This window comes from Takifugu rubripes, chromosome 14, assembly GCF_901000725.2.
Source record: "Takifugu rubripes chromosome 14, fTakRub1.2, whole genome shotgun sequence".
Classification (NCBI taxonomy): domain Eukaryota; kingdom Metazoa; phylum Chordata; class Actinopteri; order Tetraodontiformes; family Tetraodontidae; genus Takifugu; species Takifugu rubripes.
In genome coordinates, this window is record NC_042298.1 from 5429856 (window position 1) to 5445951 (window position 16096).

Consider the following 16096-nt stretch of genomic DNA (forward strand, 5'->3'; position numbering starts at 1 on the left):
CGAGTTGCCCTCGCAGATTTACCCCCAGAAATAAAGACAAAGAGATGGAGGGAACCATGTGGGAGGGGCTGGGAAGCAAACATGGATATCTGGGGACTAAAGGATGGATGAGTTCCATAAAAGAAGAAGCTGCTGTGATTCCTGGCTCAGACAGTCGACATGCCACAAGTACAGGAGGAGAGGTTGCATGTTCTCTGCATGACCAGGTTGGGTGGGTAGAAAAGCGGGGGGGGGGTAAAAGAAGAGTATTAGGAGTCATTGTGTAGCTGCATTATAGTAAGCAGCTTAAAAGTCCCTGTGCAGGGCTGAGCAGGATCGAGGTGTCAACAAGGAAGAGAGCAGGAGTGGGATCTGCCAGAGTGGGCGGGGCCAGTGTGGAGATGGAATATATGTTTAGGAACAATCGCAAAAATTGTTCTCATTCAGCATCGTCATAATCAGCCCCCTGCCCATTTACTGTCTGGTGGAAGGGATCTACTCCCCGTCCTCCTCCTCCCAGCCTGAGTTGAGACGGGAGGGGAATGGATGGCAGAGGTTGCCATGGAAACTGGGAGTCTGTTGTTGCGCGACATCATCTGCTGTTGCTCGGAGCAGAGCAGGCGCATGAATATTTGAGCTTCATGGACACGGACAGACGAACGGCGCGAGCTCTTCCCTGCAGCTGCTCCCCACTGGCAGACGAGGGAAAACTGGAGGGAAGAAGTCAAGGCAGAGTCACAGAGTCAGTGGCAGATCTCTGCTTTTGCTTTTTAGTCAAATAAGAGCCATGGATGGGTGTAAGGAAGGGTAGAGATGAACGAGGGGCCAATTAAAACAATATTTACTGCATAAGTAAATACAGAGAGGATGAGAAGAGCAACTGAACAAAAGGGCAGATGAAGGGAGGGAGGGAGGGAGGGAGGGTGGTGACGAGCCATGAGAGCAGTAAATTAGGGCACTGGAGCTTGTTTTTCCTCTCTTTCCTCCTCCCTTTTCTCCTCATTTCTCAGAAAATCCTGCAGTATTTTCTAATTAATCATCTCTCCAGGTTGTTTCCACTGATGATCACAAACACACACACACAGACACACACACACACACACACACAGAAACAAATGATGATTCATGCAGATTATCAAATGTAATGCTGCACTGACTTGGAGAGTTGAATTGTGCTCAGTCTAGCTGCAGTGCGGCAGAAATTGGAACAAATGTGGTTCTCAGTGTCAGATGTGTTTTTCTGTTTAAATATAGTTAAATTTCTCATATTATTGGTGTTATTGAACATTTCTTGTGTCGTGTTTGTGAGTATTTTCTTCCGCTGCCGATGGTTTCCCCACCTGTCCCAGAAGTGAAGCCTGCTGGCCACTGTTAACGTGAGATATGGCTCTGAAAATATTCCCATGGTCCCTTGTGTTCATCTGAAATGTGGTTTAGTTGAGTTTGCTATTCCCTGGTGGATCACAACTATGTTGCTGTCATTCAGGCTCCTGTGTTTTTTAGTTTAGGGCCCCACAAACAGGCACTGCTGCCCTGAAATACTCAAATCAACTGAAGTAATATTGTAGCTTTTAAATAATAAGCTGTAAAAACACTTTAATAATGTAGTTCAGCATTTAGACCAGAGTTGAATCAGCAGATCTACTGAGCTGCTCCATAAGCTAATTAGCTTAGCAAAAAGCTACAGGGAGCTGATTAGAGTACATTGCAACTCTAATAAATATTGATATTTCTTATTACAACTGAAAACACAATGTCCTCCATCCAGCACATCAACTCTATCGTGTTTAGATTTTTTGAAGAAACATAATGATTACAGAATTATTGATCACCTGACGATGACTTCACCGCCAGCTCAGCTTTTTTTCTGTCATGTGTTCCACATGGACAGTTTTAACACATTTAATGTATTTGTTTTTTCTTTCCTGCAGAAAAAATAAATACATTCATCTTTTTAGAGACTCCTCACTATGACATTAATGGGCACCAGCTGTGAAGAATTTCCAACTCCAAAGAATGCTCCCTACTTTTCTAAAACAACTGTTTATCAAACTCAGGTCTGATATTTGTAATGCCGCCCTATAGCTCCGTTATTGTGCGTTTTGCATTCAAACCTAACTTACAATTCTTGTAGTTCTAATTATTGATTTTACTTGAAAGATTGTCCAAAAATTGACAGTCCCTCATTGCAACTTATCTTTCCTTGATAGCGGCTTTGACCTGACTGATTTTTTCATTATCTCAGCCTTCACCTTAAGTAACCATGTGATGACATTTAAACTGGAGTCCCCTCCCACTCGACATCCCTGGCAACAGAGAGGAGATGTGGGAAGGAGAGTGGGGGGTGGGGGGATAGCCCAATGGTGCATGCTTATTAGCCCGAAATATCCATGCAGCAGCTGCACCATTTCCGTGGCAACACCTGTCGCAACTGTGCTGTCAACATGCTTCTGTGTCAGTTTGCTGCAGCAGTGAGGCGCCGCTGATCCACAGCAAGGCTGTTTCCGAAACCACCCCCTATAAACCCCCCCTAGACCCTACATAGTGCACTCAATCGTGTGGACACCATTTTGAAATATTGTCCGAAATGTTAGTGAGCATCGCTGTACCCTATGTAGTGCACTCAATGTATCCCACAATGCACTGCGAAAAGTAGTGTACAACCGATTCACCCTAACTCGTAAAATATATCCCATCAGCCTTTACGGTATCACGTGACAGTCTATCAATGGCGGGTAAACGAGGAGAGATGACTTACGTATTATGTATTGTCTGCTGTTTGTTTCACATTTCATACTAAAGCGCCAAATTCTTTCACTTTAGCCATAAATCACGCCGTTGTCCAAATACTAACTTTAAACTGAGTGCGCTACGTAGTTCACTCAATCCATGTCCCCCATGTAGTGAGTAGTGAAGAGGGAACGAGTGTGTGGTTTCAGAAACAGCCCAAGTGTGACCCTCAGAGCACATACTTCCCAGAATGCATTGGTAATGTGCATTGGTGCCAATGTGATAGCCTTTTTTATTGCATGTTTTGTATTGCATGTAGACCTTTCCTCTAGTCTTTTATTTAACAGCGGAATATATTTGTGTTGCCATGACAACTACAGTGGTGGAGGTAATGCTCTAGATTCACTTGACTGTCTGTGCCTGGGAGGGTGTGGTCGCTGCTGGATGGGGGAGGTTGTGGGTTTATTGGGTGTACAGATTTTAAAGAGGGATTGGGGTTATGGTTGTGTGTGTGTGCGTGTGTGTGTGTGTGTGTGTGTGTGGTGGGGGTAGGGGATGCCCTCAAACCACATTGCACCAGATGGGAGCCTCTGATCTCCTCAAAACACACATTGTTTCATTGTGCAGAGAGAATGCAAAGCAAATTAAAGGCCGTTTGATTGGTGCGTGCTGATCACATGATGCTTTATGTCACACTCGTGACCTCTGACTTCACAGTTTAGGAACGGGGACGCCGTGTCAACACAAGCGGAACTCTTTCATTTTCCCAACCTGCCGCAACGAAACCAGAAAAGGCCAATTAACCTCCCTCACCTGAAATGTTACTCTGTAGTCTGACCCCCCCCCCCCCCGTTTTTTCCACGTCTCCCTCTGTCTGAGTTCCATCCTCCCAGCTGAGAAAACAGGAGCGAGGGCTCTTGGCAGTGGAGCTGAGGCGGGAGAGGCAGAGAAGGGGGCTTTTGAGATGAAGTGAAAAAGGGGTTTGCTGCTTTGAAAGGGAGCTTTGTGTTGTTGTTCCACGTTGCTGTGTCCCATCTCTGTGATTTAGCCAGCCAGCGGCCAGCACATTACTGTGTCTCTTTAAAGCAGGGGACTGTTAGCCTGAGCAGCATTCAAGGCTCTGCGCTTCTGTCCTTTCACCCCAGTCAGAGTCCACTGATCTGAACTCTGCATGATGGCCACATTCCTTTCAGCTGATGTGATAAATAAAAGACAGACTTCAGGGAACAACTGATGTTGCCTGATATTTGCTGTCGGTGTATTTTTAGAGCGGGAGGAGTGTGCCAGAATAAAAGATTCCATTTCACTCTCCTGCTCATTTCTCATAAGTAGTCTCCATCCCAAAAGTCTTTTCTACACAGTATCCCCTATAGTATATATATATTTTTTAATTTTCACGTGTAATCTGTGCTAAAGTGTGTCATCTGGATTGAGGCCACTCTCACCAAAATCCACATGTGCAGCCGTAGAGTATGTTGGTGTCGTATCCCCGTTAAAGATTAATCTGTAATCTGTTTTTATCCATTCATGCCGCATGTCCACAGAGCATTCTCTGTCCTCCAACACAGGGTGACACAACCCGCTGCCGAGACAGCTGCAGGATGTGAGTCTGGGCTTGTGCGGTGGGGGCAGAGGGGCCGCAGGAAGAAAAAAAGGAAGTCAGTGTCAGGGGCTGAGGGGGAGCACTCCTTCCTTTTTGTGGGACTACTGAAGGAGGGGGACTAAACGTGGCGCGTAAACTCACTTCCTGTCCCGCCGCAGCAGCAGCTGCTGCTGCTACGTCACATCCTGGTTGGCGGCGGAGGGATTCTCCACAGCCTCAGAGAGGATGATAGGAAATAATCTGCTGCTCTCTTCCACAGCGTTTGATTCTTCTCTGAGTCACTGCTTGCTAGCGAGTGTGTGTCACATTCAGGATATGATGATGTGTTCTGGACCCTCTTGTGCGTCTGACTAATGCTCTGACTGTCCAGAGACCAGCCGTTATCAGGTCCTGCCCACTGCATGACCACATCTTTGGACAGGCCTGACCAGCATCACTTGTTTGGAGCCTTTATTTCCCCCGTGTGTAACTGTGTATTGTTTACCACTCCTAGTGTGTAATCTGTAGGAATGTGCGTAATTAAGCACGGGAGGGCGGGGGCAGACTAAAGGGGGCACTAAAAGTACAATCCCACCATTCTGCTGTGTCTCCCCTCCGGGAAATGGATGACACATGGGACAATCGGAGATTCTATGAGTCACAGGATGGCAAACATCATGTGACTACACTTAAGTCAAACTTGAGTACTATACGTATACTCCACCACGTCTGATATGGGAAACCTACAGTAACCTCTTATTTTCCTTTAACACGTACCTAAAAACAGGTACAAAAACAGGAAGTCATATTGTAGCTTTCCGATGACTTCAACCGAGATTCTGCATGCATACTGTGTGTGTATGTGTGTGTGTGTGTGTGTGTGTGTGTGTGTGTGTGTGTGTGTGTGTGTGTGTGTGTGTGTGTGTGTCCTACTCTACTCTATCCTACTCTATTGCAAGCCTTCCTATAAAATTAGAAATATATATATGAAGGCATCAAAAAGAGTGTTTCTGTTATTTTGTTCCTTTAGTTTTTATAAAAAGTGTTGTTAAACTCTTGCAGGTGGCTCAGCTCAGACCCTGAGCGGAGCCAGTCGTGGTCACTGCAGAGATGTGCAGCGCCGATGTGGAGAGCAGAGGAAAGCATCCAGCCGCTGAGGCTGACAGTTGCCGTGGCAACAGCACAACAATGCGAGAAGGGCAAGGGGAGTGTCGGCCATTTTGGGACTGTAAAGCTGCTGCCTCTGGGTTGAGAAAGAGGGAACCAAGTAAAAGGTATTTCAAATAAAATATGATGTATGAGAAGAAGATTACATATAAATAATTTAAACAAATTTGGAATTTTCTTAAATTACTCAAATCCATCATCTAGTTTTGATGTAATTTCTTGTCACTAGTAAAAATTGTATTGTACTACTGCTGTATTGTATTACTGGTGTATTGTATTACTGGTGTATTGTATTACTGGTGTTGGGGTGGTCATGGGGCCTAATTTATGACCAGCAATCTTCAGTGATCCGCCTCCCCCCTCTTTCCCTCCCCCAACATCTGCAGCAGAGGCCGCTCCGATTGTGATGCTGGCTGACGTTCCAGGGCTATTTATAGAGACGTATGTTATTGTAGAAGACCTTGTGAAAAGCACAAAGAGCCTGGATGAGCCTCCATGTTCCCTGTAGTGGCCCCAGCATCTCTGACAGGAAGGAGAGGTGCACAACCACAGATCTGCAGTGAGCCGAGAGCAAATATGGCCCAACACACCGAGTCTTTTTATATCTCAGAACTCTCTGGTCAGATGAATAACCGCAGATTTGATTATTAAAATTAGATTAAATCATGGTAATCTTGACATGTATGCAACACTATAACCCAACAATAGCGGAGGAAGTTGTTTTTGAGGTGTTGCAGAAGAGATACTTTTGATTAAAAAAGAGAAATTAGGTTTCTCCTTTTTTATATTAGGAGAATATTTTATTCTTCTCATAATAGTTTTATTATTTAGTATCCACGAAGGCGTGGAAAAGGTCAAAAGTTTATAGTTGGTTATTATCCCTTTTATTTATACACATAAAATGGGCCAAGGCTGCAGTAAAACCTCCTGGGAGCTGGAGAATCCTCTCGTCCCTTGAAATGTGTCCCCGATCCTCAGGGTGAACTTATGCAAGCTAGCTGATTGAGACTATGATGGGGAACAGAGCCATTTGCCTAAAAAGATGACATAAAACAGATGTTTTTTGAATGATTTCAGATTCTTTTTATTTGAAATGTCAGTGTTCAAGAGAAAATAAAACAGCAATATAAATATTAGCATAAAAATAAGAGTAACACAGGGGATAGCATAGAGGCTAAGCATTTGATAAGAAAGATAATACAGCAGGATAGAGTAGTATTAATTCAGCAGCGGACGGACTGACACATATATAATATTTATAGTCATTTGTTCATATGGACAGAAAGAGAATGAGAGGCATTCTTTCACAAATGCACAAGATAAAATCACAAAAGAACAGTAAGAGCTTACAGAAGGATAGATTAGAAACATTTCCTTTTTTTTACGTTTTGTCTTTTTACATGGTGGTAAAAGATAGCAGAGAGAGAAAATGAACACAAAAATATGCGCAACACATAATCACAAGTTAACTAGACTACGCGTGTCACCTTTACTTACCTAAAGTTATCTTTATTTCAGTTATTTACACTATAGAGTTAGTTGGCTTCCATGGTGCTTAGTTACTACATTGCAACACAAACTTTTGTAGAACATCTCGAATTTAAATCCATTATTTTTCTTTTTTGTTTTTTTTTTATTGTGGGTTTTTTTTTTGTACTTTTCTTGAAAAACAAAATGCAACACATTCCAGTAGTGAGCCACGTCTTGAGTGGAGGGACTTGTGATGTGGAAACCGGGATCTCTGCCACGGCAACACGTGGCTCATACCATCGACGGGAGGATGTGGTGTTTATTTACAGCGGGAGAGGAGCCTCTCGGGACGGGGGAAGGGCAGGGATGAGGAGAGGGCAAGAGATGCTGAGGTTTCCCATTGATTTCAATGGATGGGTGGAGATTGGAAAGGGCCTGTCAGTGGTATCTCTACAGTGGTATCTCTTCACTAATGGGGACGGCTGTGCTTGGCTCTGTTGACCTCTGCATGGGTCAGTGCATTAGAGAAAGTTCAAAGGGTGGGTGGGCCAACAGTGGTTCCCCTGTACATTCAGTGGGTAGAGCCGTGCTTGTTTTACCCTCCCCCGCCCCAGTCGTCGTGATGGTGCCACCTCAGCCTGCATGCCCCTCAACACACCGTCCTCCACCGTCCTCGGTGCAAGCTGCCTTCTCTCATACAGGCCCGTCCAGGAGGCTGGACAGACCCACAGCAACACGGAGACTTCATATCTTCTACAAACAGCTAATCTGCGCCACTGAAAGGCTACCTCCCAAAGAAATCAAATACACAGAGAAGTTTTGTCTGAAAGCGTGAAGGGAAATACTCTAGTGGTGTACAAAGTCTCTAGAAACTCCTAAGGACTTACATTTACCACAGCTACAGTATGTTTCCCTAGAGAATGAAGTGATTACTACCCCTATCTCATCTCTTCATCAGAATACGAACAGTGCATTTCTCTTTGTTTGGCTCTCAGGGTGGGGCAGTGAGTGAGAGGAGGACACAAGCTGGGCGTGAAGAGGTCAGGGGTGGCAGAGCGGCGCGACGCGCTTGTCCTAATCAGAGCGTGTTACACAAGCAGACAAGCCCTGCTGTGGCACCACCTGCGCGGACAGAACAGCTCGCCGGCGTGCCACGCCCCCTTCAGCCGTCCCTGTCCTCTGGGTGCATGCTCAGGTCATAAAAAATATCAGATTAAAACTCCTTTTTAAACTATGATTACAAAAGTGTATTTTTTTTGTCAGGTAAATGCTACATCTGCATTCTATTGACCTGCGATTGGAGGGAGGAGAACGGACCCATCGTGTTCTGCCCCCACATTTGCTTTTGCAATGCATAGTTTGCAACGCTAAGCTAGTATATGCAGATTGAACCTTAAAGAGCATGCAAAAGAGTCTTAACACCTTTAAAATACCAGCCTTATAGCCCCAAGGACTACAGCTTGACCTCGATAGATTGTAGCTATATAGGATTTAGAGTCACCACCTCAAGGAATGAGCACGATAAATCCAGCATGAAAGAGACAAACATTTTTTTCTCAGAATACATTTTGCTTAACATTTTGTCGCCCCAGCGAGGTTTCTTACATTTAAAATCTGTATCCAAGCTCAATTCATTTTACCCCTAAAAAAAAAAGAAAAAAACAAAGAGATCACTGTAACCCCCCATACCCTATTGAAATGATCCACCAACAAAGATAAAGTGAGAAATACTCGACCTTTAGCACGACATGCATTTATCAACACCAGTGAAAGCTTTCGGCACATTTACACTCTTCTTTTGAGAACCATTAACATCGTCCATGTGATCAGAAGTGATTTTCTGTCGTTACTATTTAGACTGTGGCTAGCATGAGTGACAGCAAAGCAATAAGATACCTAACAGCGAGGGTACAGGTGGGGGGGGCAGATATTCCATCAGGTCAGGCCTGATGTGTGGTTCCTCCACCTTTGCCCGACTCTACTTTTTCTCCTTCTTGGTGGACTTTTTCTTGGAGGCGGGGGTCTGGGCGGCCTTGGGGGGCTCAGGCTGGGCTGAGGCCTGGGGTGGGGGCAGTGCCTGCTGGGTGGCCTGCTGGGCCGTGGCCTGCTGCTGCTGGGGGTTGGAGGTCAGGGTGGCGGTGCTGCCGGGGATGTAGACGTTCTGGCGATAGTCGGGCACATGCTGCAGGGTGAACTGGGGGCTGTAGCGGGTGCTCAGTCCCATGGTCCCTGGTCCCAGGTTGGCTGTGGCCTCATTCACTAATGGTGGGAAGGGAGACCGAAAAGACAGCATTAACACAGTGATATGCACATGCATCAAAGAATACTAAAATGGCTAAAAAATACATTTAAATTTCTTAAAGCAGAACCAAATCCTTCGGTGACAACACAAGCAGCACATGAAAAGCTGACAAAATGGTTGGTTGTGTGCAGATGGGAGTAAGCTGTGTGACGTAGCTGCTCAGCTCATAATTCTCCCACAGCCCCTGCATTGCAGAGCCAGAGACACGAGCGCTCCCTCCCCCACCCTCCAAGCTCATCTCAGCCTACATAAACAGTCGTGCACGCGTCAGGCGCCATGCTATCTGCACATGCTTCCAAAGAGAAAAGGAGCGAGATCATCATTTTTTAAAAAGACCTTCTGCTCGTCCACAGTGCTTTATTAATTAATTGCTCCCACATTGAGCAGAAGGCGAGACGACCTTCAGTATTTTTCACATGCACTCTTTGTTCTTTTCTCTGTGGCCGTGGTAACTATGCATTTTATCTATGTTTAAAGACTGCCGTCGTGCTCCAGCCCAAAAACAGGGCTTTCTTTTCTGTCTCGAGCTTCAGTGGAAAACATTTGCACTATGTCTGGTGCAGAGACCAAAGGGGGCAGGGCTGTTGGTGTGCAGGGACATGTGATGCCAACGGATCAAATGGAGTATGAGTGGAAACAATGGCTTAATAAGTGCTGACTTTGTCTTTCCATAATTTGCCATTATGAAGTTTGGTCTTGTACAACAGGATATTGTAGCCACAGAGACGAATGTGATGTGACATGCTTTTATTCTTGAGAACAAGTAGGTTACTATTATATAACTGTTCTGTACGTTGCCTTTACCCTTCTGCTTTTGATTAAACCCTTTGCATGTGATTAGAGTGTACAGTGCAAACATGCACACGTGTCATGTTGTTTAGTGCAACATATTAATTGTCGCGTTTAAATGCAGGTACTTGTGCTGACAGTGTGGCCATGCAGCTTCCTGAGCACAGAGTGTACATGGAAACATCAATATGGACACAAATGGCCAGTCAATGAACCACGTGAGATGCCCTCCCACAAGAACCTCGGTGTACAACACCGCCAAGGCCCGCCTACGCAGAGGCTACGCTGAGAAATACAGCCATTTGGAGAGAAAATGAACCGGTACAAACGTAAACAAGACAGTACAGGACTCACCATTAGCTGTTGCCATCAGGGCCTGGAGCTGCTCGGCTTCGGTTGGAGGCTGGGGCCAGGGGCCGGTTCCCATGGCAACCTCGGGTCCTCCGGTTGCCCTGTGGAGAGAAGAACTGTAAATACCTTTGTCCTCTACAGCGTCCACATGTGTTTAACTTCATGTTTTGGCAGTTGGTGGTTTATGATGTAAAGCAAAGCAGCTGACGGCGAGGTACACAGCCTGAGGAGACATCAGCAAATATAGGAAGGATGTACCAAAACACGGCGTGTTGCTCACTACGGCACACGCTTCAGCGCACACTGGTTGTGATGTGTGTAAATCCCACACATGCATCAAAGATAGTATGTTCCTCTCTGCTGCAGCACCATCTAGTATACCTGATAAATGTTTTATGATCTTGTCTTTTCATGAAATAGCTGTCTGCAGGCTGCACATGTAGCACACTGAACGTTCCCCTCTGGGCACCTACTAACACTTGTATGCTTCGAGTTGGTGATTTGCGTGTGAGGGCAACATGGGAGAGGACAAACCTCCAGTCTATTATGCTCACCTATTCATTTATATATTCCATCGTTTGTGGCAGACCAACAGAAAAGCCCTACATTCTACAGACATCTGGATCCCACAGCGCTTTAAACATGGCTCTGGTCCTAATCCCAAACTAAACTGTAACACTGCTCACACACTGTCAGAAAAAAATAACTGATGACTCCAACAAAATAAGCAAAAGGTCACCTGAGAACATTTAGGGAATAACTATTGCACAGGGTCATGGAGGAAGACCCTGGTGGAGTGTACAGCTCTAAAGAGGACCGTCAGAAACAGCAGGCAGTAATTGACACAGCTCTCTGGCTTTGGTTCCAGGTAAATGCTGCAGTAAGGAATTCAGGAAACAGTACTGTACAGATAGATGTGACACGATATATCAAAAGGAATGTTTTTCCTGGGTTAAGACAGGAAACACTGCTGGGATAAACTGGCTTAATCCTGGTCTTAAACACAAACAACACAAAAGGGAAATTGTAACATAAAATAAGGGTCTATTTAAGAACAGGCTGCCAGATCTTCCTGCCAAATCTTAAATTCTGTGCAATTCAGTACCACAGACCCAGCGTGGCACATAAAGACGTGTGTCCTGAGACAAGCAGCCAATGAGAACAGGGGGTGAACCCGAAGCAGCCATTTTGTGCTTCTTCATGTCAGCAAAGATAGAGGCGAAAGCCTCATTTGTGCTAAATTAGCATTCTCAACTTGTGGTTGTGTTAAACACTTCCTGTGGCCAGGATAATGACTTCCTGTGGGGAAGCATGTGAACTTAGTTCCAGAGGGATGTCCTTGGTTAACAAGGCAATCACTTTATCTCTGCACCCTCGTGTGTCATGTTTTATCTCTAAGGCCAGCTCTGTGTGTTGTTTTGCTGAGAACCCTCCAATTATATATCTTAAAATCCAAATGAGTCACATTCCACCTGTCACATGGCATGGCCACTGACGCGTGGAGCGTTGTTTATCATTCTACGATATAACTTTGTAATTTCTACTGAGCGTTTTTAAGAAATCGATCCTATATCCTTTTATTGGTTAACACATAAACGCCACACGTGGTGATGTTGAGCTACAACCATCACAGACACACATCCAAGGCAACACTGCATGATAAGCCAGTCTTTAAGGAAGGAGCTCTCAGACTTGAATGATTTTATGTTTAGCACACATACAAGGCATAACAGATCTACAAAAAAAACCAAAACACACTGCACGCAAAAGTAAAAGTGTCACACTCCTTTCTAACGCCACAGCAGGCATTGTGGCCTATGCACATGGATCAACAAACCCCATCAAAATTGTAGGGAGACTAACAGAAGCTATGGGTTAGATACATCTACACACAGCACAGCACTCCACCGCAGTGCGCTATCTAACAGGTTTTGGTCTCGCTCTGCCCATATCAGCTGATCTGTAATCAGGTCGCCCATCCAGGTTAAGGTGAGTGGACACAACTGAACACTGATCAGCTGCTGAGGGCAGAAGGATAAACAGGATTCCTATGTCTAAATCAGTACCTTGTCCCACTCTTCGGCGTCCATCTTATGTGTGTACCGTATGGCATGTGGGGACTAAAAACACAAGAAGTTATACAGTCGGGAAAAATATATCATTGTATATGTGAAATTTACTGTTAGTGGAAGAATATGGACATTCTTCTCGATCTCTCTCTTTTTCTTGGAACGTTTTTCTCTGAGCTGACGAAGAGTCGGTCTGACGTGTTTTACAGCAATCGTATATTTTCCTGAACTGGCAACAGCCATGTTTCAGTGAGAAGCCATGACTCAGAGATGTTGTGCAATCGCTGCTGTAAAATGTGGTGCTGCACGTGCGCTATTAAAGCCCCCACGACACGACAGCCCTCATCAATCATCGACACGAAAGCCCGCTTAATGGCGCAACTGACGTGGAGACTCGATGCACTTATTGCCGCGTAGCGTACGCAAGACCCCACAGATGGTTCAAGATGAGAGGAGAACGAAAAGGATCAAAAACATGGGCCCATCCTCCCCCCAGCTCTGGTCGCCGTCCGTCATCAGCAGCACTGAGTGATGGTGCGCAGGCTAAGTGAGCACAGAGAGGAAGAGAGCTGGAGTAGGAGGGGGAGGGAGGGAGGGAAGGCTGTGGCAGCCATTTTGTAAAGCAGAGATTCAGGCTGCTGCAGTGTGACATAAATGTCATCAGTGCCTTCCAATCATCAGTCTCCGTTCAGAGCATCACCCCGCCCTCCTTTTTCCCCAACATCCTTTATCACTCCTTTCTTTAAGGACAGAACAACACTCTGTGTGTGTGCACGTGTGTGTCTGTGTGTTCACTCACCCACTAGGTCCAGGTCTCTGTCCCTGTGTGAAGCGCCAGTCATTGTTGGGGGGCTTTTGCTGTAAAAAAAAAACACAAATGTAGCATGAATCTTGTGTTCTGGTGCAACAACCTGCAGCTGAGGCCGTTCTGAAGTGTCACTTTGACAGTGCATGAGGTGTGACTTCCATTCCTGAGTGTGAACATGTGTGTCTGGGTTTTTTTGTCTGGGATTTAGGAAGACTGTTCAGTGAGGCTCAAGAAAGGGGTTTACACACAGTGTCCATTTTGTTCCAAGCGTCTGGAGCGTAAAATGCTGCAGATCAGCACACAAACAACCACATGCAAGTAAACAAACGGGGGCTTTGCTTATGGGATTTGGTTGAAAACTCCAAATCAAAAGCCAGAAAATATCAAAAATAGGACTTTGTGGTCACAAATGCCAGCAATCCAGTAAACCTGCATAATAAGCCCTTACAAGACACTTGTGCAGCCGGAGGATGGAGTCTAAAATACAGGATCTAAAGGGTCAGAAAAGACAAAAGCACAGTAGTCCTCCAGGTCGTAACTTAGATGAACAATGGTGTTTGCTAGAAATAAAGCAGTGCTGAGGTCAGACAGTCCTACACTGTAAAGGTAGCGCTGCGGTGATGCGTGCCCCTCATCTCTGAGAGACACAACTTCTCTGCATTAATGTCTTCAAGCCCACAGCACTCTTGTCTATCTCTACCTCAATGAACATGCCTTCATGTCTTTTCCATCTCTCTAACTCTTTTCCTCTCTCTTTGTGCAGCGATGCAGTGAATAGATCCCATGGTTGGACTCCAAGAGCTCCCGAGAGAGAGGCCCGCAGGATGATGTGCTGCATTATTAAAAGAGCTCCTCTACCCCAGGGAGGTGGAGTGAGAGAGTAGAAGAGAAAAGAGACCAAGACAGAAAGAGCAGTGTTACAGGCCTAAACTATGACTTCATGAGTGAGGCACCGATTCAAATACATGTAAATAACAAGGAAATGTATTCTGATTGGGTGCACACGTGTTGAGAATAGTTTCCACTGCAAGGCTAAGACAAGTGAGACATGGAAGACTCACAGAGGAGACTGTCTGGTACGTGAGAGGTGTCTGAAGGACACCGACACATGTGAGGTGGACACAATGAGGAGGGACTGCTGTCTAGTCTAGTAAACACTGCTTGTTCAAAACTAGCAGACGACAACCGTATGGTTAAATGTTGCCATGTAGTCTTCATCGCCCACAAAGAAAGGAAAATAAGGAGAAGAGAATGGAAACTCAACCTCCCTCATAACAAATGGCAAAGCCAGAATTGACAGCTCATTATTACAACATAAAACCAGAAAAGCAGTGTGTGCGCTACGTGCGCGGGCATGTGTGTCAGTAGTTTGGACAGAAAGAGAAAGACGTTTACTGGAGACAAACATCCAGAGAGTGACCAAGCATTCCATCTGTGTGACTCGCTCTCACCGCACAGACCTTCACAGATACACACCAGCCTTTTTCAAGGTCAGCTCCCACTGCAGGCACGCGGCAAAAAGATTAGCACATCGCGCCACTGGCTGACTCTCAACGCCTAATGTCTCTGATTACAAGCATCATCCCAATCAGAAATATTCACACCAATACGCTGTTGAGCCTCTGTGAGCAGACATCTTACAGGTTTTTAAAGCACAAAGTAGATGACAAGAGTCAAACATGGGCAAGGAGATGAGGAGAGGAGAGACATGTAGGGATTATAGTTCTACTGGCCTCGATTCTCCTTCAACATGAAGACTTTCATACTAGTCTGAAAGAAATGAGGGCACAGCTGGACTACAGCCAGTGTGTTAAACAGCTGAAAGTGTCATTTGACTGGGAAAATGTTTTGCTGGATCCTAGTATTCAAGACAACATTATTACTGACCAGTACTGGGCAGAAAAACGCTAATCTTCCAAATAACCTCCTGTTTACTGACATATACAAACATTAGATTAGTTGAATAAAGCTGCATGGCCAGGCTACAGCTGGGACAGTGCAGATCAAATGGTAACCTTTAAACACAACACATCTAAAGCCTCCCTCTTAAAGATGATTTTAGTGGTAGAATTTTAAATGATCTACACATATAGAAGAAAAACAGGCATAACAACTGCAACATGTTACAGCAAATACAGAAAAAGACAGTGGGTGGGGCTAAATTGGAGTTTTTCCTCACCCTCAGTCAAACATGACGCCACAGATCAAACACCCCTGGACTCATCCTGGACTGCATGAACCAGTTTTAATGATGTGTGCAGTTTGACAGAAGTATATTTACCACACAATCCGCCTAACTCTGCACACCTGTGGGCCTTCCACATACGGGAGACACGTGGCCCCTAGTCTGCGGGATATTCAGATCCGTCTGTTTGCATATTTAATAGCATTCAAACAGGGAAAAGAATAACTGCAAAACTGGAAGATGTGTGCATGTGCCAACATGACAAGGACAGGACAGGACCATTAAACATGGCACTGTTTTACAGTGAAAAGGTTTTTTAGTTTAAGGCCAGTTTCAAGCAAAGCAACATCTCTAATAAAATACTGGTTACAGTCAGTACCTTTTACCTTTTTAAGTGAGGCAAAATGTCAGAATGCACATGACTGCAGAAAGAAAGGGGACTGAGTGACAGACAATTGGGCTGTGAGGCCCCAGGGTGCTGCTAAAATTACACACCAGGACGCCTTATGCCATTCTCTTTGTGCACGCAATCCCACACGCAATCACATAAACACCCAGAGCGGTGGTGGCTAATCTAAAGCTGTAGCAGCCTGTAGACTGTCATGGAGGAACACATGCATGGATCTTTCCATTCTCTTTCATCCACCTCTCTTTTGGCCCTGTT

General features: G+C 45.2%; 1 protein-coding gene across 1 annotated transcript in view; it reads right to left on the reverse strand.

The window, feature by feature from the left end:
* Positions 1 to 6539: 6539 nt before the first annotated feature.
* LOC101080210 (uncharacterized) overlaps positions 6540 to 16096 on the reverse strand; it is a 32635-nt gene continuing 23078 nt past the window's right edge. The window contains exons 9-12 of the mRNA XM_029847712.1: positions 13239 to 13297; positions 12437 to 12490; positions 10374 to 10471; positions 6540 to 9187 (exon numbers count right to left, since the gene is read on the reverse strand). Of these exons, the coding sequence (XP_029703572.1) occupies positions 8907 to 9187; positions 10374 to 10471; positions 12437 to 12490; positions 13239 to 13297 (492 nt within the window). The 3' untranslated portion in view covers positions 6540 to 8906. The remainder of the gene's footprint in view (positions 9188 to 10373; positions 10472 to 12436; positions 12491 to 13238; positions 13298 to 16096) is intronic.